Below are 23,001 nucleotides of genomic sequence, written 5' to 3' on the forward strand. Positions count from 1 at the left end.
GATCCTTTTGATTTTATGTTTTACTTCGAAGCCCATCGAGACGACTGTTGTTGTGATTTTGGGCTATACAAATAAAATTGAATTGAATTGAAAAAATTGAAAATTGAATTTAGAAACTTGTGAGCAAACAGACACTTGCTAATAATCCTAGCAATAATGAAGCTAAAAGGACTCAGACTGACTCAGACTTTGGGTCTAGATGACCCCACTCCTAATGTTAAAGTGCCTAGGATAGCACAAGGGTTCCTTCTGCATTAAGGCCTATTCCAGTGAAAATGCTTTTTTAACAGAGGACTCAGGCATTTTGCTCATCACGGAGGGCGTCGCCTGGTCTGAGCGTTCCTGCCTTTAGCCCCCGGTATTTCTCATCAAGCCCCAAATGTTTGTTGCCCCAGAACCGTCCTACAGCCTTAATGATGACGGCAGATTTGTATTTTACCAGCTTTAGTGAATGCATCACATGTAGAGCGGTCTGACCAATCAGAGAGCAGTTGACTAGAGAGGGAAAATTCTCCATGTTTGATTCGCTGAGGGCCAGAAAGAAAAATTAGAGGGACAATTTTTCCTTTGTGGTGCTGCAACTCAATAAAATAGATTGGTGTCCACCCACCCATCCCTCCCTCCATGACCTCTCTCTCCTGATTGCTGAGGCCTCACCAGCCGTGGCTGCAGGTCTTTGAACCGTCCTGACCGTCTCTAGTTGAGGTGGACGGATGTGTCTTCTCACATGTCTGAGCGTTTCACCTTTGGTCTCAGTGAGCCCCGTCCCACTGAGAAGAATGTTGGTTGAGTCTATCTGTGGTCTGAACTGCTGCTTCAAAGCCTCCCTGTTTTACAGACCAAAGGTTTGGACTGGACACCTCCCCGTTCAAATTAATGGGAAGGTGTGGTCTGTACTGCAGATGAGGGTAAAAACCAAGGTTTCCAGGTAAATTCAGCTTTGGTTTTCCTCTCTAAATCATTCATGCGTCCTTCACTGGGACTTGTTCTGATGTTGGTGCAGAAGGTTTTAAATGCATTCATTCCTTTTCTTGCACGTTTTCACCTAACAAAGGTCAGCAGACACAAACCTTTAGAAACATTTTTATTGGAAGTCAGTAAAAAGCATTGAAGTAATCAAATACAAAGTTACTGCAGACTGTACACTTCATGTCCTCCTTTCTGTACCATACGTCTTTTGAGAAAACAGCAAATTCAGTTGAGTGAATTTATTAGAACTTCTAAGCACAAATATAGATATTTGTTCACTTTTTAATCTGTTCTTCCCTTTCTTAAACAAAAATATAAAATTATTCCTTTAAAAATCCATTCACTATCTGTTCTGGAATAGTTCATTTATAACTACTTCCTTTTATTTCCGACGCAGCAAAAGTGATTCCCTTTTTTGTTCTTTTTTCAAAACTCTTAATGTTGTGTCGTGACGCCACAGACCAGCCATTAAAAATGCCAAATGGGCGTCTGCAGCGGATTCCCTGCCACATTGGATTCATGTTGAGGTCAAAGTTGAAATAAGGCACATTTGATTCTGCTTTTGTTGCACAGGTGAGCAAGAGTTTCTACTGAAGCTAAAGCTAGATCACTGAAAACAAGAAAGATTCCTTAATTGACAGTAAAATATTCACACTTTACAAGAAAAGGAAGATTTAAAAAACAGAGATTAATAGTTACTTCAAAGATTCAGAGCAACAATGTCAGAATGGAGCCTTTCCAATGACCAGCAGGGGGCAGCTTCTGATGTTTTTACAAGAAACTGAAAGTCTGAGAAACGTTCCTGCTTCTGAATTATTGGTCTGAATCATAATTTCAATCATCCCTTACAATCCCTCGAAACCAGTGCATGATTTGAGAACACCACAGTTAGAGACACGCAGCTCTGACAAAGACAAAGGCTGAGGAACAGCAGTGGAAATATGGAAGCAAAATCCCTTACGTATTCATACCCGTTATCATTCAATAAAGCATGTGCAGCAGAAGGAAAACATTTCCAAGATTAACAAAATATTTCTGATTAATCAGTAATAATAAAAGAGCTGTAAAAAAGTAGTCTTCCGTTGGTTTCTACTTAGCCAGTACATAATTCTACATTTCAAATTAAAAGAATTTTGGGAAGAACATTTCATTGGAATTTATAAAAAACAACTTTTAACTATTTTAAGACAAAAGTTAAATCCCCTGGCTGCTTCGTGACATCAAGACTGAGTCAGTTTATGGAAATATTTAGTGTCTCCAGTCAGTTATTTAGCATTTCCACCCAACTGTGAGGCAAAACAAAGATTCCCATTTTTAATCGTGGGGGTTTGTTGTTGTTTTTTTTTAAATGAGCCTTTTAAACCCGTCTGTTCAGCCTCATTGGAAACCTGTTGGGCAAAAAATAACCTCAAGAAGAACAATTAGAAGAGGTTACCACAGGTTGTGTTATATTATCTTAGAACTTTCTTCTAGTGGTTTATTTGTATTAATATCTGAAGATGTAGATCTAAAAGCGATCCCCTGCCTTCTTGTTTAAGATAAAATGACATTTTTGGACCAAACAACCAGCAGACAATAACCTGAGGCTGGACTTTGGGGAGTAAAGTGCTCATGAGCTCATTAACTGCAATTCTTTAAATGGCACTTTTCAGTCTCTGTGGATGGGAGCTGGGGAAGAAAAAAAAACAGGACTAACGTGTGGGTTTGTAAAAATGTCCTCTTGGGGCTACGGTCAAGCTCAGAAAAGCCACAATAGGAGAGTAGGTATCTTCGTAAAACTCCGGCCCGCCGCCTCCTGCTTAAAGAGACTGGTAGCCTTCCGTCCTCCTTCTGCGACCCAGAAAGTACACAATTATCACCACCACAATGAGTATCAGCAGGGTCACGCCCACCGCGATGGCGACCCGATAGTCCGGCTGGTCGGCAGGGCAGGCGTCCGCTGGAAAAAGCAAGAAAACGCCAACAGTTCAGTGAAAGCTCGCTTAATGCAACACGGCCATGTTAAAACAAATGTTGAACAGGTCACAGAGATGAATAGTCTAATGTCGCTTCTGCTCAAGCTTTCATCACTGTGCAAACAGATAAAACCGTCAGGAAAGTAGGTTAGAGTTTCTTTCAAGCGAATGCAATCACAAACCTGCAGGTGCTTCCAGGCCGCTCTGGCCTGACCTGCAGAGGGCTTGGCTTCTCATCAAGTATCTTAACACAGCCGAGTTTATGCTAACTATGCAAAACTATTCTACTTATGAGCCAGAATGAAGAAACTTTACTGGAATGATAGCAGAGGTAAAACTCCGTGTACACAGGTGATTATATGATCAAAAGTAGTATCTGGCAGTTCGATGATGAGCAACAACCAAGAAGAGAACACTAGAAACTGGTTATCGTCATTATTGTGACCCACCCCCTTTCTCAAAGGGGTAGTTTAGGCTAAACGAGTGTCAAAAAACCCAAAAAGTATCTTATTTGCAGATGATACAACTTTTTTTGACGTTGGTGATAATTCAGAAGACATGAAGGAGGTGGTTCAAGCAGAGTTGCAAATCAGGAAAAAGTGGTTTGCTGTAAATAAATGATCACTGGACTGTGAAACAACATCCCTCATGGTATTAAGTAATAGGAACACAGATCTGAATATTTGGTTTCAATAGACTAAAATCAACAGAGAAAAGGAAATTACATTTTGACGTTGACGATTATCACTTCGTAGACCTCATATTATCAAAACGAAATTAGCAAAAGTGGTTGGAAGTCTCCATAAAGTCAACAGCAAAGCTTTGTATTTATTAGACAATTAATTGGTTGTTCCACACATGAACTACTGCATTGAAATGTGCAGCAGCAAGAATTATTTCTGTCTGTAACGATAAAGATCCATAATCAATTAATCAGCATGTTGAAAATATTAAAATGTAATGGATTAGTTAACCTAAGTATTCTAAAATGAATGGACCAAACTCATCAAAATTGTCTGCAAAATAAAATACAACAACAGTTTACAAAAAGATCTTGAACTACTACAAAAATATAACCAAAATTATAGTTAATTAATTATAGTAGTGGTGAAGAAAAGTTAAAAAAAGAAGATGTCTGGAAATTCTCTTAGTTTTTGTGTTACTTTCAACTATGTTTTTGATGTTTATGTACTGTGGTTACTTTTTATACCTTTTGCTCCTTTATTGAATGTATGCATGTAACCGGGCAGAAAAATACACTTTTCTTCATTCGGCTCACTTTCATTTCCCCTGCAGAAGGTGTCCTGTATCGCTTTAATGTTTTCTTGTGGAAATGAAATAACTAAAAATAGGAGCAGCTCAGTACAACAGTGGTTTGCTATGGTCTAACTAACAGAAACTGATTCTTTGTTTGGGTTTTCATCCGTGATACTCACGTTTGCCAAAGTTGGCGTTCTGTAGACCAATGGCCTGCAGTCGAGTTTGAGTCACATCCAGATACAGTCCTTTGCCCATGTCAACAGACTGACTCTTGCAGGAGTACGAGTGTCCGGTCCGTGCAGAGAACAGATGCAAGGACTGGTTGGAGGCAGTGTATGGCAGTTTAGCTGCAACAGGGGAGCAGAGGATACTGCAGTCTTGTCAAAGGGAACACAGTTTTCAGTGAAAGAAAACAGGTTGCATAAGGTCACTAGTATGAAAAAACTAGTCACACTCCACTGTTGAAAAACAGGTTGATGCTACGCTGGAACCACATGCTCAGAAATAACCAAACAGGTTGGTTCTCTTTGTGGTTTTGTCGAGAAGAACAGCATTACGGAAGCATTTGTTTCTTTAAATAAAGGCTTCTCGTAAATGTTTGCTCAAAGCCAGTTCCTCAGCAGTGACCAGAATAACAAATCCAAACTAAGGTGACCTACCTCCTTTCTCGAAGGGGTAGTTGAGGCTGAAAGACAGAGTGTCAGCGTAGACCATGTCTTCACTCTGAGGAGAGTAGAGGGAGAAACAGTTAGTGACGTTGTCATTCTCAGAAAATCAAAAGCACGTTAAATCAATACCGGGTAATTCCCTTAACAAATAATTCCCTTCTCACAGCTGGTTTCTCCTCCAAGCTGGGGTCCTCTACCAGAGGCCTGGGAGCTTGAGGGTCCTGCAGTATCTTAGCTGTTCCTGTTCTTTTCTGGACTGAGAGGTCTGAGGTCTTTCCAGGTATCTCTTGGGGGTTACTGCCCCCAGTGCTCCAATTACCACAGGCACCACTGTCACCTTCACTTTCCAGGCTTTCTCCAGTTCTTCTCTGAGTCCCTGGTATTTCTCCAGTTTCTCATGTTCCTTCTTCCTGATGTTCCCATCGCTTGGCACTGCCACATCCACCACAACGGCTTTCCTCTGTTCTTTATCCACCACTACAATGTCTGGTTGGTTCTCCATCACCATCCTATCTCAAAGTCCCACAGGATATTTGCCGTCTCATTGTCATGTATACATACATTCATGTGTGTATGAGTGTAAGAAGAAGGCATCAGTGGAGCCCATGATCCGTAAACACTCAGAGATGGGAGTCCTGCATTGGGTGAATGGCTCCAGCAAGGATCAATATCCATGATCTCTGTCTAGATGAGTGCAGTCCCCAGAACAGCTGAGACGCTGAACTCGACTCCCAAATTCTCAGACCTCACACTTAAAAGGCCCATATCATGCAAAATCAACTTATATGAACTCTTAAGTGGATTAGAAAGTCCAACTTTGATCTGACTATTCCTCTAAAAACCTGCTCTCTGAGCACCAGCCCCTGCCAATCCACGAAAACCAGCGGGTCCTCACATTGTGACATCACAAAGTGAGGGACCGCCCCTTGCAGGAAAAATAATCTCTGCCAGCTCCGCCCCCAGGCTAACAGACTAGCCCACTTTCTCCATGGAGCTAGCAGTGATCGGCTAAACGCTTTTATTTTATATGAACATTATGAACATCCATCTTTGCAAAAGTTCAAATGTTTTTTGTTTTCATGGGAGAAACGCAGACACACTGCGGAGGATGATGTCGTGAAATGGGCGGCACCCACAAGGAGAGGAAGGCGGAGCCTCAGAGATTGAGTCGTCTTACTTTCGGGTAGTAAAATGAGCTGAAAATAACTCATATTTCATATAAAAATCTTTCTTTAGTGTGCCAAAGGTCATAAATTATAATATACATGGATATAGATTAGCCTGAAAGGCTTAAGAAAAGCAGGATATAGAACTTTTAAATGGTATTCCAACCCGTCATGTGACTGAGCTTTGTCTCCAAATAATTATCTATACATATGGTGTTAAGCAGGGCTCACAGACAGAAAACATTGAACATTTGTATCAAAACTAAACATAAAGCACCTTGTTAAAGTGGAAATATATGTAGCCTTCCTGGAAAGTGAGGGTTAATTTGGCATTCGTTTCCGCGCATTCACCAGTAGCTTTCGTCTTTGATGGCTGAACAATAAAAGTCCCGTTAGCCTGAAACAAAAAATAAGAAATACAATTAATACTTCTTTACAGAAACCCAAATTTAACTCAAAATAAATGCTGTTAAGCCAGCAGTAACTGCTGAAAGTCGTCAATATGTTGTCATTAAACCAGTCTTTGAAGGACAATCCTTCCAAGCATTCAGCCTAAACTGAGGTTTATGTTTTGTCCGACACAGAAACAGTCAAGAAATCTCACATGACAAGGAAAAGCAGTTCATGAAATCAGAAAGAAGATGAAAGTAATTTAAAATGTACCTGTTCAGTTGTGAGTCGGATCTGTAGAGTCATCAGGGCCATCAGACATATCTGTCCTTTGAGTGTCAGATTGTAGTTTCCAACTGTCAAGTTGGTTGAGGGAGTTGTTGAAGGAGGTGTGGTTGTGGTGGGTTTAGGTGTTGTGGTGGTGGGTTTAGGTGTGGTGGTGGTGGGTTTAGGTGTTGTGGTGGTGGTGTTGGGTTTAGGTGTTGGGGTGGTGGGTTTAAGTGTTGTGGTGGTGGTGTTGGGTTTAGGTGTTGGGGTGGTGGGTTTAGGTGTTGTGGTGGTGGTGTTGGGTTTAAGTGTTGTGGTGGTGGTGGTGGGTTTAAGTGTTGTGGTGGTGGTGGTGGGTTTAAGTGTTGTGGTGGTGGTGGTGGGTTTAAGTGTTGTGGTGGTGGTGTTGGCTGAAGGTGTTGGGGAAGTGGAACCAAACTGTTGGGCGGGGCCCACTGATGCAGAAGGTTTGGATCTCCTGATGCCTTCGACCCATGACGGTGCTTCATTCAAGAAAGACAGAAAACATGTTTTTTACAATGAGAAGAACATTTGCATCATCTAAAAACCCCAAACTTAAAGTGGCCTGAACTAAGTTTGATTTTTATTTCGTAATTATTGACTGATAAGACTAAGAAGTTGTTCCAGGGTAGCGTTGGTGGGTGGGACTAGGACCTACTCTAGAGCTTCAGCATTGCAGCAAAATGAGCTCTACCAGCCACAAAATTAGAAATAAGAAGTCAGACTTTAATGACGAACCGTTTTTGTGTATGCATAGATTACTTTAACCTATCTGTAAAATCCCCTGACATCAAAATGAATCGTATTCAGCCCTACAACCAATCACAGATGTACACTATGTCCTCAAATAGAAGGGTTTGGCAGCGTTGGAGTAATTTGATTACTTTAGATACTGGAGGAAATTGTATTTAAATTACTATACTGATTCCCCAAAGTAAAAAGTAATTCACTACTTAAAGTCTTATTTTCTCTGCTCACAGACAAAATCTCCAATGAATCGCACAAAAACAATCACTTCGTAAAATCTACAAAATAAAAGCACAGAGGCCACAGAAAGGCGATACACTTTTTTTAGCATCACCTCCTTCATGTCAACACATCAACGTGAGAAAATGTACACTGTACAGTACATAAAGTATAGAGAGGTTGCTCATGGACGCTACAGCAGGGAAAAGCCGTTCACCTCCAGAACATCACGTCCTCTTAAATGAAATATTTTTACCTTTGTTTTCGAGAAATTGGAAATAATTCCAACATGTCCTACCCACACGTCCATATTTCCCGTCTTATCCTCCGACTTTGACCAATCTCCAGCTCTGCCTCGGTGCGTCAGTAACTCTGTTTTCTACTTATTAATATCCGTTTCTGTCATTTCACAGAGACACAAATGTCAGAGCCGACTGTTCACACAAATTCATTTGTTGTAGTAGTCTCCTGTCATGGTTTCAGTGCACCAAAATGTCTGTCATGAAGTACTGAGGGCTTCGGCAGTCTAGTCATTGTAATGTCATTACTGAACTGTAATTCGCTTACTAGGAAAGGAAATTAAATTACAGTACTTTATTACTTTGTAATTCATTACCCCCAACACTGTGGATTGGTGGCCTAGAGGTAGAGTGTCTGCCTCGACTGGGAGGTTCAAATCTATGGCTGGGTGACCCCCCCAATGGGTTTCTGAACCCGCCGGGACAGTAACTCTCTGCTCCTTCAAGAAATGAGGGAAGCGAAGACGGCCAGTCTCACAATCAGGCGTGTCTCCGTTATTTCCATTCTCAAAAATATAATGTCAGGTCAGGTGGATTCTGTAGTCTTGTGACAGAAACAATCATCTCCATCCCTGATGCACTAAAAAAACACATCATTATATCCGAACACGTCCAGTTCTGGTTGACATCATTTGCATGTTCAAACAACATGGCTAGAAAATGAAAGTCTCTGTGCTGCTGCCATATACTTTGATTCCTCCGCTTCCTGGAGTGTCGGGTTTCTGGCGCCTGACTGTGACCTTGACTTAGTTTCTGGGGGAAGCGGGAGCTGTGGTTGTCACATTAGTGTTGCGGGGTTGACATGCAACTAAGGGTCACATGAGGGATGTCGCCCTTTGCTGACTCAGCCATCGCCACCGGACCTAAACATGACCGGAAATACTCCACCACTGTTGCAACAAAAGAGGGATAGTCTAGGAAATGTCGCTTTGACAGAAACGGTCCAACGAAGCAGGTTGTGAAACTAAATCTACACGGCTAGTCAGACCAAGTTTTTCACTAAGCAGCTTGGTCCCTCAAATAAACAATCTGACATAGTTTAGGATGTAAAAAACAATCTGGGGGTTGAACACGTTTCCTAAAAGATGCATCTATTTCAAAGGCAAACCATACCGTGCAGTGAATCTGGACAGGTGCCATGACCTCTCACTCAAAAACAGGATCTGTGGCCTACAAAAGCAACTCCTGCCTGCTGGCAGACATGTGACTCAGGCCTGAAATGGTTGACGGCGGAAATTTTTGTTCCTGAAACAATCCAGGAAGTTAAAGTGAGGCCTGGTCTGAACCTCACATGCCTCCTTTAGTCATCAGGAAACCAATTTACCGGCATAATCACTGAAAAAACACTCCAGCATCCACAGGTTTTCCATAAATCCTGCTCATTTATTTACATATGTAAAGTAGTCCTGGATTTAGAATATTCATTCTTCTGTAACTTTTTGGTTCCTCATCACAAGTTCTAAACTCTGTTGGCTTCTTTTTGGTGGACGCTGTGAAAAGCTCTTACCTGAAAGAGCACAGATAGTTATGAAGATCAGCGCCGCTGCTTTCTGCATGGTTCCTGTCAGACAGACTCTTCCCTCTGCACTATGAGCAGCAGGGCTCCAGCTCCACCTATAAGACATGCATAGCTCTGTCGGGAGCGGCAATGAGAGGGAAGTTCAACAGCTGACCTTTGAAAATAAGAGCTGCTGCTGATGCACCGGCACGGGGGGGGATTTCCAGACGCTTGTGGTGGGTTTGATGCCGCTTCAGGCCCCTGGCACTAAACAAGCAGGAGCCACTTACTGGGATTTCTGTTACTGGATGAGACAATCATATCTGAGCCTTCTGCCAAATGTATCTATCACTTCCAGTGGGCCCTGTGAAGGACTGGGAGACCCCAACTGTGGCCAGGATAGGCTCCAGCAACCCCATGACCGTTAAAGGGATTAAACGGATTTAGTGGAGGAATCTATCCAGCTGGGAATTCTAAATGTAAAACCATCAAAAACCAGCTGGTGGCTACAAGTCAATCCAGCTTTGTTGCTGTGCAATAAAACATGTATATTTGTTACATTTAACACGGGCTAATACAAGAAGATCTGTTCTCTTAGCTCAAATGCTGCCACCCCCTATAAGCAAAGAAATAAAAGAGTTTTAAAGGATCACATGGGGACACAAATCACCTCATTTTAGCAGGACCTCTGAGCTTAAGACAAAAGTTTTTCTTTAGGGGAAAGAAGGTGGATTAATATCACAAGTAATTTGGAATTCTTCAACTATTGACATAAAACATGAAAAATTTTAAACTAACAAAAAGCCTTACGAATAACATAAAACAGATGTACTTAATAGTTGAATTAGACCAATACTTTTTTACTGTCTAGTTGACACACTAAAAACCAGCGGGTGCTTGACATTTTATTTTGAAAGGACCCTAAGGAAGCAGTAGTGTAGTGGTGCAGCACCGACGAACATTACAGCTTTCCAACAGCCGCCAAATGTCAGGAAATGAAACCTATGAGAGAGCCTCCAGAGGCGGGTCACATGTCCTTGTTTGAGTCAGGAAAACGAAACGAAACTCTGAAGCAACCAGCTCACCTTTTTGGAGACTTTGTGGAATATCTGTGTCATTCGTTCAACAGTTTCACAGCCGGCTGTGAAAGCAGCTGCTCTGTAAATTAACCCTTGTGCTATCCTATGACCCCCCCTTCCATTGCCATGTTCTCCCTACCATGACAAAGGTGGATAAAGGTGGAAAGATTTCATGGAATCCATGGACACCAGTGAAGATCACAAATCATTGAAGAAAAAAGGTTCAGAGCACTGTTTAGTCCGGGGGGGGGCAAGCCTGGTCCTCAAGGGCCTCAACCCTGCCTGTTTCCAGCTCTCCATGGACTGCTTGATGCTGATAACCTGAATCAGGTGTGTTCAGTCAATCAGGATGTGAAATCACTTGAGTCAGCTAATCAACAGCAAGGTGGTGAGGGAGAGCTGGAAAACAGGCAGGGTTGAGGCTCTTGAGGACCAGGGTTGGCCACCCCTGGTCTAGTGGGTCTAGATGACCCCACTCCCAATGGTAAAGTGCCTAGGATAGCACTGGGGCTAGGATTGCATAATATTTCAGGACAGCCATTTATGGAAAACTTGTTGAGACTAATGCAGTTTCTGTTTTTTAAACGTCTCGTGGAAATCAAGATAAGAACTTTTCCTTTAGATACAGCAAAGCCAGCTTGTAATGACTAAACATATTTATTTTGTACGTATGTTAACTAACGAAGCAATACTCAAAGCCACAGACGCAAACGTCTGTCACATGTACAGCTTTGTTCAAAGCGCAGTTTATCAGTTCTCTAAATTATTTTAGATGATTGATAAACATGTTAGGGGTACTCTCTGTTAATTCTTTTAAAAGTCAATTAAAAACTTTTTATTGTTGCAAAGCATTTTAAACTAAACTGTTTTTATTGGGTTTGGGATGATTGTTCTACATGGCATATATTTTTTGTCTTTTATGTTTTTATGTTCTTACGTATATGTATTCTAACCTGTGAAGCACCTTGTGACCTCTGTCTGTGAAAGGTGCTACACAAATACATCATGGACCAATTCAATTCAATTGAATTTTATTTGTATAGACCAAATTCACAACAACAGTCGTCTCAATGGGTTTCGTACCGGTAATTGTAAAGTAAACATACAATCAAAACCATCATGAAGACATAGAATTAAACTAAACTAACTAAACAGACTAAACTAAACTGGTCATCTCTGCCTTTAGACCCTCCCTTTTAGGAAAAACTAAAAAAAAAAGAAGATTCCAGAAAAAAAGAAAAAACCTCAGGGGTGTCCACATGAAGGAGGGATCCTCCCCCAGGACAGACAGGCGATGAACCAGAACACTGAGAGAGAATTAGCTTCTCTAACTCTACAACTACATATTTAAATTGTCCAGCAAATGACCTTCATCCAGATGGAGTTCGGGGACGGCTGGGGGCGCCAGATGACCAGAGGCAGGATCAACGGTCAGGTAGAGGGGCAGAGAGGAGGTCTACGGTCAGGTACAGGAGCAGAGAGGAGGTCTACGGTCAGGTACAGGAGTAGAGAGGAGGTCTACCGTCAGGTACAGGAGAAGGAGCAGAGAGGAGGTCTACGGTCAGGTGTAGGAGTATGAGCAGAGAGGAGGTCTACGGTCAGGTACAGGAGTAGAGAGGAGGTCTATGGTCAGGTACAGGAGCAGGAGTAGAGAGGAGGTCTACGGTCAGGTGTAGGAGGAGGAGTAGAGAGAAAGTCTTTGGTCAGGTGTAGGAGGAGGAGCAGAGAGGAGGGTCTACAGTCTGGTACAGGAACAGGAGCAGAGAGGATGTCTACAGTCAGGTACAGGAGTAGAGAGGAGGTCTACGGTCAGGTACAGGAACAGGAGCAGAGAGGAGGTCTACGGTCAGGTACAGGAGTAGAGAGGACGTCTACGGTCAGGTGTTGGAGCATGAGCAGAGAGGAGGTCTACGGTCATGTACAGGAGCAGGAGCAGAGAGGAGGTCTACGGTCAGGTGTAGGAGCATGAGCAGAGAGGAGGTCTACGGTCAGGTACAGGAGCAGAGAGGAGGTCTACAGTCAGGTACAGGAGTAGAGAGGAGGTCTATGGTCAGGTGTAGGAGCATGAGCAGAGAGGAGGTCTACCGTCAGGTACAGGAGAAGGAGCAGAGAGGAGGTCTACGGTCAGGTGTAGGAGCATGAGCAGAGAGGAGGTCTACGGTCAGGTACAGGAGCAGAGAGGAGGTCTACAGTCAGGTACAGGAGTAGAGAGGAGGTCTATGGTCAGGTGTAGGAGCATGAGCAGAGAGGAGGTCTACGGTCAGGTGTAGGAGTATGAGCAGAGAGGAGGTCTACGGTCAGGTACAGGAGCAGGAGCAGGGAGGAGGTCTACGGTCAGGTACAGGAGTAGAGAGGAGGTCTATGGTCAGGTACAGGAGCAGGAGTAGAGAGGAAGTGTACGGTCTGGTACAGGAGAAGGAGCAGAGAGGAGGTCTACGGTCAGGTGTAGGAGCAGGAGCAGGGAGGAGGTCTACGGTCAGGTAGAGGAGTAGAGAGGAGGTCTATGGTCAGGTACAGGAGCAGGAGTAGAGAGGAGGTCTACGGTCAGGTGTAGGAGGAGGAGTAGAGAGGAGGTCTACGGTCAGGTACAGGAACAGGAGCAGAGAGGAGGGTCTACGGTCAGGTACAGGAGTAGAGAGGAGGTCTACGGTCAGGTACAGGAGCAGAGAGGACGTCTACGGTCAGGTGTTGGAGCATGAGCAGAGAGGAGGTCTACGGTCATGTACAGGAGCAGGAGCAGAGAGGAGGTCTACAGTCAGGTACAGGAGTAGAGAGGAGGTCTATGGTCAGGTGTAGGAGCATGAGCAGAGAGGAGGTCTACCGTCAGGTACAGGAGAAGGAGCAGAGAGGAGGTCTACGGTCAGGTGTAGGAGCATGAGCAGAGAGGAGGTCTACGGTCAGGTACAGGAGCAGAGAGGAGGTCTATGGTCAGGTACAGGAGCATGAGCAGAGAGGAGGTCTACGGTCAGGTACAGGAGCAGAGAGGAGGTCTACAGTCAGGTACAGGAGTAGAGAGGAGGTCTATGGTCAGGTGTAGGAGCATGAGCAGAGAGGAGGTCTACGGTCAGGTGTAGGAGTATGAGCAGAGAGGAGGTCTACGGTCAGGTACAGGAGCAGGAGCAGGGAGGAGGTCTACGGTCAGGTACAGGAGTAGAGAGGAGGTCTATGGTCAGGTACAGGAGCAGGAGTAGAGAGGAGGTGTACGGTCTGGTACAGGAGAAGGAGCAGAGAGGAGGTCTACGGTCAGGTGTAGGAGCAGGAGCAGGGAGGAGGTCTACGGTCAGGTACAGGAGTAGAGAGGAGGTCTATGGTCAGGTACAGGAGCAGGAGCAGGGAGGAGGTCTACGGTCAGGTACAGGAGTAGAGAGGAGGTCTACGGTCAGGTGTAGGAGCATGAGCAGAGAGGAGGTCTACGGTCAGGTACAGGAGCAGGAGCAGAAAGGAGGTCTACAGTCAGGTACAGGAGTAGAGAGGAGGTCTATGGTCAGGTGTAGGAGCATGAGCAGAGAGGAGGTCTACGGTCAGGTGTAGGAGTATGAGCAGAGAGGAGGTCTACGGTCAGGTACAGGAGCAGGAGCAGGGAGGAGGTCTACGGTCAGGTACAGGAGTAGAGAGGAGGTCTATGGTCAGGTACAGGAGCAGGAGTAGAGAGGAGGTCTACCGTCAGGTACAGGAGAAGGAGCAGAGAGGAGGTCTACGGTCAGGTCTAGGAGTAGAGAGGAGGTCTATGGTCAGGTACAGGAGCAGGAGTAGAGAGGAGGTCTACGGTCAGGTGTAGGAGGAGGAGTAGAGAGAAGGTCTTTGGTCAGGTGTAGGAGGAGGAGCAGAGAGGAGGGTCTACAGTCTGGTACAGGAACAGGAGCAGAAAGGATGTCTACAGTCAGGTACAGGAGTAGAGAGGAGGTCTACGGTCAGGTGTAGGAGGAGGAGTAGAGAGGAGGTCTACGGTCAGGTACAGGAACAGGAGCAGAGAGGAGGTCTACGGTCAGGTACAGGAGTAGAGAGGAGGTCTACGGTCAGGTACAGGAGCAGAGAGGACGTCTACGGTCAGGTGTTGGGGCATGAGCAGAGAGGAGGTCTACGGTCAGGTACAGGAGCAGGAGCAGAGAGGAGGTCTACAGTCAGGTACAGGAGTAGAGAGGAGGTCTATGGTCAGGTGTAGGAGCATGAGCAGAGAGGAGGTCTACCGTCAGGTACAGGAGAAGGAGCAGAGAGGAGGTCTACGGTCAGGTGTAGGAGCATGAGCAGAGAGGAGGTCTACGGTCAGGTACAGGAGCAGAGAGGAGGTCTACAGTCAGGTACAGGAGTAGAGAGGAGGTCTATGGTCAGGTGTAGGAGCATGAGCAGAGAGGAGGTCTACGGTCAGGTGTAGGAGTATGAGCAGAGAGGAGGTCTACGGTCAGGTACAGGAGCAGGAGCAGGGAGGAGGTCTACGGTCAGGTACAGGAGTAGAGAGGAGGTCTATGGTCAGGTACAGGAGCAGGAGTAGAGAGGAGGTATACGGTCTGGTACAGGAGAAGGAGCAGAGAGGAGGTCTACGGTCAGGTGTAGGAGCAGGAGCAGGGAGGAGGTCTACGGTCAGGTACAGGAGTAGAGAGGAGGTCTATGGTCAGGTACAGGAGCAGGAGCAGGGAGGAGGTCTACGGTCAGGTACAGGAGTAGAGAGGAGGTCTACGGTCAGGTGTAGGAGCATGAGCAGAGAGGAGGTCTACGGTCAGGTACAGGAGCAGGAGCAGAGAGGAGGTCTACAGTCAGGTACAGGAGTAGAGAGGAGGTCTATGGTCAGGTGTAGGAGTATGAGCAGAGAGGAGGTCTACGGTCAGGTACAGGAGCAGGAGCAGGGAGGAGGTCTACGGTCAGGTACAGGAGTAGAGAGGAGGTCTATGGTCAGGTACAGGAGCAGGAGTAGAGAGGAGGTCTACCGTCAGGTACAGGAGAAGGAGCAGAGAGGAGGTCTACCGTCAGGTGTAGGAGTATGAGCAGAGAGGAGGTCTACGGTCAGGTACAGGAGCAGGAGCAGGGAGGAGGTCTACGGTCAGGTACAGGAGTAGAGAGGAGGTCTATGGTCAGGTACAGGAGCAGGAGTAGAGAGGAGGTCTACGGTCAGGTGTAGGAGGAGGAGTAGAGAGGAGGTCTACGGTCAGGTACAGGAACAGGAGCAGAGAGGAGGTCTACGGTCAGGTACAGGAGTAGAGAGGAGGTCTACGGTCAGGTACAGGAGCAGAGAGGACGTCTACGGTCAGGTGTTGGAGCAGGAGCAGAGAGGAGGTCTACAGTCAGGTACAGGAGTAGAGAGGAGGTCTATGGTCAGGTGTAGGAGCATGAGCAGAGAGGAGGTCTACCGTCAGGTACAGGAGAAGGAGCAGAGAGGAGGTCTACGGTCAGGTGTAGGAGCATGAGCAGAGAGGAGGTCTACGGTCAGGTACAGGAGCATGAGCAGAGAGGAGGTCTACGGTCAGGTGTAGGAGTATGAGCAGAGAGGAGGTCTACGGTCAGGTGTAGGAGCATGAGCAGAGAGGAGGTCTACGGTCAGGTACAGGAGCAGGAGCAGGGAGGAGGTCTACGGTCAGGTACAGGAGTAGAGAGGAGGTCTATGGTCAGGTACAGGAGCAGGAGTAGAGAGGAGGTGTACGGTCTGGTACAGGAGAAGGAGCAGAGAGGAGGTCTACGGTCAGGTGTAGGAGTATGAGCAGAGAGGAGGTCTACGGTCAGGTACAGGAGCAGGAGCAGGGAGGAGGTCTACGGTCAGGTACAGGAGTAGAGAGGAGGTCTATGGTCAGGTACAGGAGCAGGAGCAGGGAGGAGGTCTACGGTCAGGTACAGGAGTAGAGAGGAGGTCTACGGTCAGGTGTAGGAGCATGAGCAGAGAGGAGGTCTACGGTCAGGTACAGGAGCAGGAGCAGAGAGGAGGTCTACAGTCAGGTACAGGAGTAGAGAGGAGGTCTATGGTCAGGTGTAGGAGCATGAGCAGAGAGGAGGTCTACGGTCAGGTACAGGAGCAGGAGCAGGGAGGAGGTCTACGGTCAGGTACAGGAGTAGAGAGGAGGTCTATGGTCAGGTACAGGAGCAGGAGTAGAGAGGAGGTCTACCGTCAGGTACAGGAGAAGGAGCAGAGAGGAGGTCTACGGTCAGGTGTAGGAGTATGAGCAGAGAGGAGGTCTACGGTCAGGTACAGGAGCAGGAGCAGGGAGGAGGTCTACGGTCAGGTACAGGAGTAGAGAGGAGGTCTATGGTCAGGTACAGGAGCAGGAGTAGAGAGGAGGTCTACCGTCAGGTACAGGAGAAGGAACAGAGAGGAGGTCTACGGTCAGGTGTAGGAGTATGAGCAGAGAGGAGGTCTACGGTCAGGTACAGGAGCAGGAGCAGGGAGGAGGTCTACGGTCAGGTACAGGAGTAGAGAGGAGGTCTATGGTCAGGTACAGGAGCAGGAGTAGAGAGGAGGTGTACGGTCCTGTGTAGGAGGAGGAGCAGAGAGGAGGTCTACGGTCAGGTACAGGAGCAGAGAGGAGGTCTACGGTCTGGTACAGGAGCAGAGAGGAGGTCTACGGTCAGGTACAGGAGCAGAGAGGAGGTCTACGGTCTGGTACAGGAGTAGAGGGGAGGTCTACGGTCAGGTACAGGAGCAGAAAGGAGGTCTACGGTCAGGTGTAGGAGCAGGAGCAGAGAGGAGGTCTACGGTCAGGTACAAGAGTAGAGAGGACGTCTACGGTCAGGTGTTGGGGCATGAGCAGAGAGGAGGTCTACGGTCAGGTACAGGAGCAGGAGCAGAGAGGAGGTCTACAGTCAGGTACAGGAGTAGAGAGGAGGTCTATGGTCAGGTGTAGGAGCATGAGCAGAGAGGAGGTCTACCGTCAGGTACAGGAGAAGGAGCAGAGAGGAGGTCTACGGTCAGGTGTAGGAGCATGAGCAGAGAGGAGGTCTACGGTCAGGTACAGGAGCAGAGAGGAGGTCTACAGTCAGGTACAGGAGTAGAGAGGAGGTCTATGGTCAGGTGTAGGAGCATGAGCAGAGAGGAGGTCTACGGTCAGGTGTAGGAGTATGAGCAGAGAGGAGGTCTACGGTCAGGTACAGGAGCAGGAGCAGGGAGGAGGTCTACGGTCAGGTACAGGAGTAGAGAGGAGGTCTATGGTCAGGTACAGGAGCAGGAGTAGAGAGGAGGTATACGGTCTGGTACAGGAGAAGGAGCAGAGAGGAGGTCTACGGTCAGGTGTAGGAGCAGGAGCAGGGAGGAGGTCTACGGTCAGGTACAGGAGTAGAGAGGAGGTCTATGGTCAGGTACAGGAGCAGGAGCAGGGAGGAGGTCTACGGTCAGGTACAGGAGTAGAGAGGAGGTCTACGGTCAGGTGTAGGAGCATGAGCAGAGAGGAGGTCTACGGTCAGGTACAGGAGCAGGAGCAGAGAGGAGGTCTACAGTCAGGTACAGGAGTAGAGAGGAGGTCTATGGTCAGGTGTAGGAGTATGAGCAGAGAGGAGGTCTACGGTCAGGTACAGGAGCAGGAGCAGGGAGGAGGTCTACGGTCAGGTACAGGAGTAGAGAGGAGGTCTATGGTCAGGTACAGGAGCAGGAGTAGAGAGGAGGTCTACCGTCAGGTACAGGAGAAGGAGCAGAGAGGAGGTCTACCGTCAGGTGTAGGAGTATGAGCAGAGAGGAGGTCTACGGTCAGGTACAGGAGCAGGAGCAGGGAGGAGGTCTACGGTCAGGTACAGGAGTAGAGAGGAGGTCTATGGTCAGGTACAGGAGCAGGAGTAGAGAGGAGGTCTACGGTCAGGTGTAGGAGGAGGAGTAGAGAGGAGGTCTACGGTCAGGTACAGGAACAGGAGCAGAGAGGAGGTCTACGGTCAGGTACAGGAGTAGAGAGGAGGTCTACGGTCAGGTACAGGAGCAGAGAGGACGTCTACGGTCAGGTGTTGGAGCAGGAGCAGAGAGGAGGTCTACAGTCAGGTACAGGAGTAGAGAGGAGGTCTATGGTCAGGTGTAGGAGCATGAGCAGAGAGGAGGTCTACCGTCAGGTACAGGAGAAGGAGCAGAGAGGAGGTCTACGGTCAGGTGTAGGAGCATGAGCAGAGAGGAGGTCTACGGTCAGGTACAGGAGCATGAGCAGAGAGGAGGTCTACGGTCAGGTGTAGGAGTATGAGCAGAGAGGAGGTCTACGGTCAGGTGTAGGAGCATGAGCAGAGAGGAGGTCTACGGTCAGGTACAGGAGCAGGAGCAGGGAGGAGGTCTACGGTCAGGTACAGGAGTAGAGAGGAGGTCTATGGTCAGGTACAGGAGCAGGAGTAGAGAGGAGGTGTACGGTCTGGTACAGGAGAAGGAGCAGAGAGGAGGTCTACGGTCAGGTACAGGAGCAGGAGCAGGGAGGAGGTCTACGGTCAGGTACAGGAGTAGAGAGGAGGTCTATGGTCAGGTACAGGAGCAGGAGCAGGGAGGAGGTCTACGGTCAGGTACAGGAGTAGAGAGGAGGTCTACGGTCAGGTGTAGGAGCATGAGCAGAGAGGAGGTCTACGGTCAGGTACAGGAGCAGGAGCAGAGAGGAGGTCTACAGTCAGGTACAGGAGTAGAGAGGAGGTCTATGGTCAGGTGTAGGAGCATGAGCAGAGAGGAGGTCTACGGTCAGGTACAGGAGCAGGAGCAGGGAGGAGGTCTACGGTCAGGTACAGGAGTAGAGAGGAGGTCTATGGTCAGGTACAGGAGCAGGAGTAGAGAGGAGGTCTACCGTCAGGTACAGGAGAAGGAGCAGAGAGGAGGTCTACGGTCAGGTGTAGGAGTATGAGCAGAGAGGAGGTCTACGGTCAGGTACAGGAGCAGGAGCAGGGAGGAGGTCTACGGTCAGGTACAGGAGTAGAGAGGAGGTCTATGGTCAGGTACAGGAGCAGGAGTAGAGAGGAGGTCTACCGTCAGGTACAGGAGAAGGAACAGAGAGGAGGTCTACGGTCAGGTGTAGGAGTATGAGCAGAGAGGAGGTCTACGGTCAGGTACAGGAGCAGGAGCAGGGAGGAGGTCTACGGTCAGGTACAGGAGTAGAGAGGAGGTCTATGGTCAGGTACAGGAGCAGGAGTAGAGAGGAGGTGTACGGTCCTGTGTAGGAGGAGGAGCAGAGAGGAGGTCTACGGTCAGGTACAGGAGCAGAGAGGAGGTCTACGGTCTGGTACAGGAGCAGAGAGGAGGTCTACGGTCAGGTACAGGAGCAGAGAGGAGGTCTACGGTCTGGTACAGGAGTAGAGGGGAGGTCTACGGTCAGGTACAGGAGCAGAAAGGAGGTCTACGGTCAGGTGTAGGAGCAGGAGCAGAGAGGAGGTCTACGGTCAGGTACAAGAGTAGAGAGGAGGTCTACGGTCAGGTACAAGAACAGGAGCAGAAAGGAGGTTTACGGTCAGGTGTAGGAACATGAGCAGAGAGGAGGTCTACGGTCAGGTACAGGAGTAGAGAGGAGGTCTACGGTCAGGTGTAGGAGGAGGAGTAGAGAGGAGGTCTACGGTCAAAAACAGAAGTGTTGCATTTCTAACTTTATTCAGTGTATATCTGCACACATGTAAGTTATGCTATTACAAGGAATTTTATCCAGATCCAGTAAGAATGTGTAAGCGGGGGACAAAAAATGTCCACATAATAGGACGTAATTTGAGCAACTACTTTTGACGATTAACATATAAATAAGAGGAAAAAATGTCACTGGAAAAAAACACGGCCAGAGCATAAAGCATAGATGCAAACTGAACTTTGTGGACATTTCATGACTCCGCGTGACACAGAATGAGGAAATATAAAGCCGTCGTAGCGGTGGGGGAGTGAATGGTTTCTGCAGCTCTGCCTCGTGACTTGACACAACACAAAAACATTAAAAATGACTGGCGTCAGTCAGAACAAGTGTCCCATGTGTTCACTTCCTGGTAGCTCTGAAAGGATCCATCCAACATCTACCTTTTCCATGAAAATGAGTCTGAAACACACCAAAGTGGGAAACCACGGGCCTATTTGACCCGCTTGGCAGGAAATCCTCATCAGGTGCAGACATGTTTCCTGTTGATGTGATCCAACAAAGGTGTTACATTTTTGTTATTGCTCTTAATTTGCCTTCATGTTTTACTATGGAATCTACGGTGGCTGACAGGGCTCACACTACATACAAAAGAAACAACGCAACGACATCACCCAAAGCACAACGACATAAACCGCAGCACAACAGAAATGACGGGAAAAGAGGACATGAGGACTTTTTTTCCTACCAGCGAAAAAAAAAAATTCAGTTTCAAACTATTCGGTATGACGGAGTTTTAGGGCCACAAAAAAAGTTAAATAACGAGATTATAAACTGTAATTTTACGAGATTAAAGTGGAAGTGAGCATCAGCAGCAGAGCAGACCGACTAAACTCAATGAACAGGTGAGATGAATGTTTATTGATGACGTTCCAAATGTTTGGAAGCTCATTTCTTTGATTTATGATTTATTAATGTTTTATTTATTGATGGGTGGTTTGCAGGATCTCCGCAGCCCGATGAAGACGTTGGTGTCCCTGCAGACGTCCACTTTAATCCTTTCTTCCTCCACCAAAGACCAGATCTCTACGTTTGTGTGACGCTTCCGTCTGAGGAGGAGGAGCACTTTCTGACATTTTCAACGTTCTAATGCTAATATAACAGACTATTTTCATTCCTCTTTATTGTTTTATGTTGAAACAGGACGATTCATCTGTAGGAGGGGGCGTATGTAACACTGTTTACTTCTACATTGGCGTTCGGATGACAGGTTCATGACGTAATGTGACAAATGAACTTCAGGGTGTGTGAATGAAAAGGAGAATGAAGGCAGCAGCGGTCCTCTACACCCAAACGTGTCTCTGAGCTCCTTATTTTACAGATGACACTCCGCTTTACCGACACCAAACCCCGGAAAGCCAAAAGGTTCAGAATCTCTTTGTTTTTTTAAACCTATCCGGAAATAAAGCTTCACAAAAGGCTCCACATATTTCAGCTTCAAGCTAGACTCCGATAAACGGAAAACTTTGGTGTTTTCACTCGTTAATCTTTTAAGTCGTAAATTTACGAGTAAAAAAACTCGTAAATTTACAAGTATTATCTCGTAAATCTCCGACTTTTTTCTTGTAAATTTACGACTAAAAGTCGTGATTTACAAAAAAAGTCAAATAACGTTAGACGCAGATGTCACTATGTGGAGAGCTGGGTAAATTTATATTTTTAGACAAACGTATATTTGTAAGAAATTACCTTATTTAGTAAGAAAACACCCTAATCTTGTCTAAATATCACGTAGCTCTCAGGAGCGCCGAATAGTTTGAAACTGAATCGTTTTTTTTTCCGCCAGGAGAAAATAAAGTCCTAATTTCCGTTGTGCTGCGGTTTATGCTTTTGCTGCGGTTATGTCGTTGTGTTGCAGGTAATTTCGTTGCATTGTTTCTGTTGTATGTAGTGTGAGCCCTGTCGGCCACCGTAGAAATCATTGAGTATTATCAAACACTTTAACATATACTTTACTTTAAAATCACAAATTGTTAACTATTTATTTATTAAAATCCAGGTTAGGTTCACAGAAAAAGACCCCACTTGTTCATGATCTTTTTTCACGCAAGACTTAAACTATAAAACACACAGATACTTTTATTATCTGTTATGGGTAAAACTGTATAATGCCGTGGTCCGGGTGAATACTCGATTCTGATAGGCTGTTGGGTGTGCATTAAAAAGTGATATACCACAGTGAGAACTGCACGCCTAAAAAGTAGTTCCGGTCACATTACTTAAAAGTTCTGTATCACTGCGCTGGCTTCTTTGAAAAAACCTTTATCTTCATCATCATAATCAGTCAGCAGGAGGTGAACTTTCTCTGAACTGATGCTTTTTTAACACATCGCGATCATCAGCATAGATATTGCTTTTCCTTTGCCGCTGCAGTCGAGGTCGGTGCCGGCTCAGCGCGTTGTCATGTTCTTGCGGCGGACGGTTCAGGCTTCCACGGATAACGTTAATCTCTGATAATGCACACTTTGTCTGCCATTGTTGTCAGAAGTCAGAGCTCTGTCTCCCCCTCTGGTCACCGTTGGTAACCATCTCCAGAATTCTAGCCCCACTTCCTGGATGCTGCACACCTGACTGTCATTCATTCATCACCCACATCAGACCGAAGCTCTGCATTGATCTCAGTGGGAAGTACTGTTTATATCACTCTGCCTTCCTTACTGAGTGTTATATCTGTTATATCTGTGTCCTGACCCTGTTTCTGACTCTGTTAGCCTGCCCTGACTCTCGTCTGGATCCTAACTATCCCGTCTCTCCTCTGATGATCTCATGCCTGTTATCGACTCCTGCCTGTCTGACCCTGATTTAGCTTTGTGGACTTTTAGCTGATCTAATAAACCTGCTGCACTTGGAACCAGCCGTCTTCGTGTTCATGTGACAATCATCCCTTTCATAATAGTTCAAGAATTCTGGACTTTCCAGTTTAACAA

The 23,001-nt window shown here is 46.6% G+C and overlaps 1 protein-coding gene across 5 annotated transcripts; it reads right to left on the reverse strand.

The window, feature by feature from the left end:
• Positions 1 to 1,071: 1,071 nt before the first annotated feature.
• On the reverse strand, positions 1,072 to 9,649 carry LOC101170982 (lysosome-associated membrane glycoprotein 1). Of its 5 annotated transcripts, XM_078936576.1 has the most exons (8): positions 9,469 to 9,625; positions 7,072 to 7,178; positions 6,914 to 6,942; positions 6,682 to 6,844; positions 6,296 to 6,415; positions 4,844 to 4,907; positions 4,361 to 4,531; positions 1,072 to 2,908 (listed from the first exon to the last, which is right to left on the reverse strand). In XM_078936576.1, the coding sequence occupies exons 1-8, from the start codon at positions 9,584 to 9,586 to the stop codon at positions 2,769 to 2,771; spliced, it is 912 nt and encodes a 303-aa protein (XP_078792702.1). In that variant the 5' UTR covers positions 9,587 to 9,625; the 3' UTR covers positions 1,072 to 2,768. The 5 variants fall into 5 exon arrangements, with proteins under 5 accessions (XP_078792702.1, XP_078792700.1, XP_078792699.1 ...); XM_078936574.1 differs by lacking the exon at positions 6,914 to 6,942 and having other exon boundaries at positions 6,682 to 6,894; XM_078936573.1 differs by having other exon boundaries at positions 6,682 to 6,942.
• Between the last annotated feature and the right edge of the window lie 13,352 nt (positions 9,650 to 23,001).

This window comes from Oryzias latipes, chromosome 18 (genome assembly GCF_053564925.1).
Source record: "Oryzias latipes strain Hd-rR chromosome 18, Olatipes_Hd-rR_3.1".
In the NCBI taxonomy this organism is placed as follows: Eukaryota; Metazoa; Chordata; class Actinopteri; order Beloniformes; family Adrianichthyidae; genus Oryzias; species Oryzias latipes.

Bases quoted from the DNA above. Each gene is read 5' to 3' on its own strand.
- LOC101170982 (XM_020700759.3), bottom strand. From the start codon at position 9,586: ATGTCTTATAGGTGGAGCTGGAGCCCTGCTGCTCATAGTGCAGAGGGA. The intron at 7,179-9,468 runs GTAAGAGCTTTT...TCTTGAATGAAG, and splicing joins AACTATCTGTGCTCTTTCAG to CACCGTCATGGGTCGAAGGC. The intron at 4,908-6,295 runs GTGCTTTATGTT...TACTCTCCTCAG, and splicing joins TATATTTCCACTTTAACAAG to AGTGAAGACATGGTCTACGC.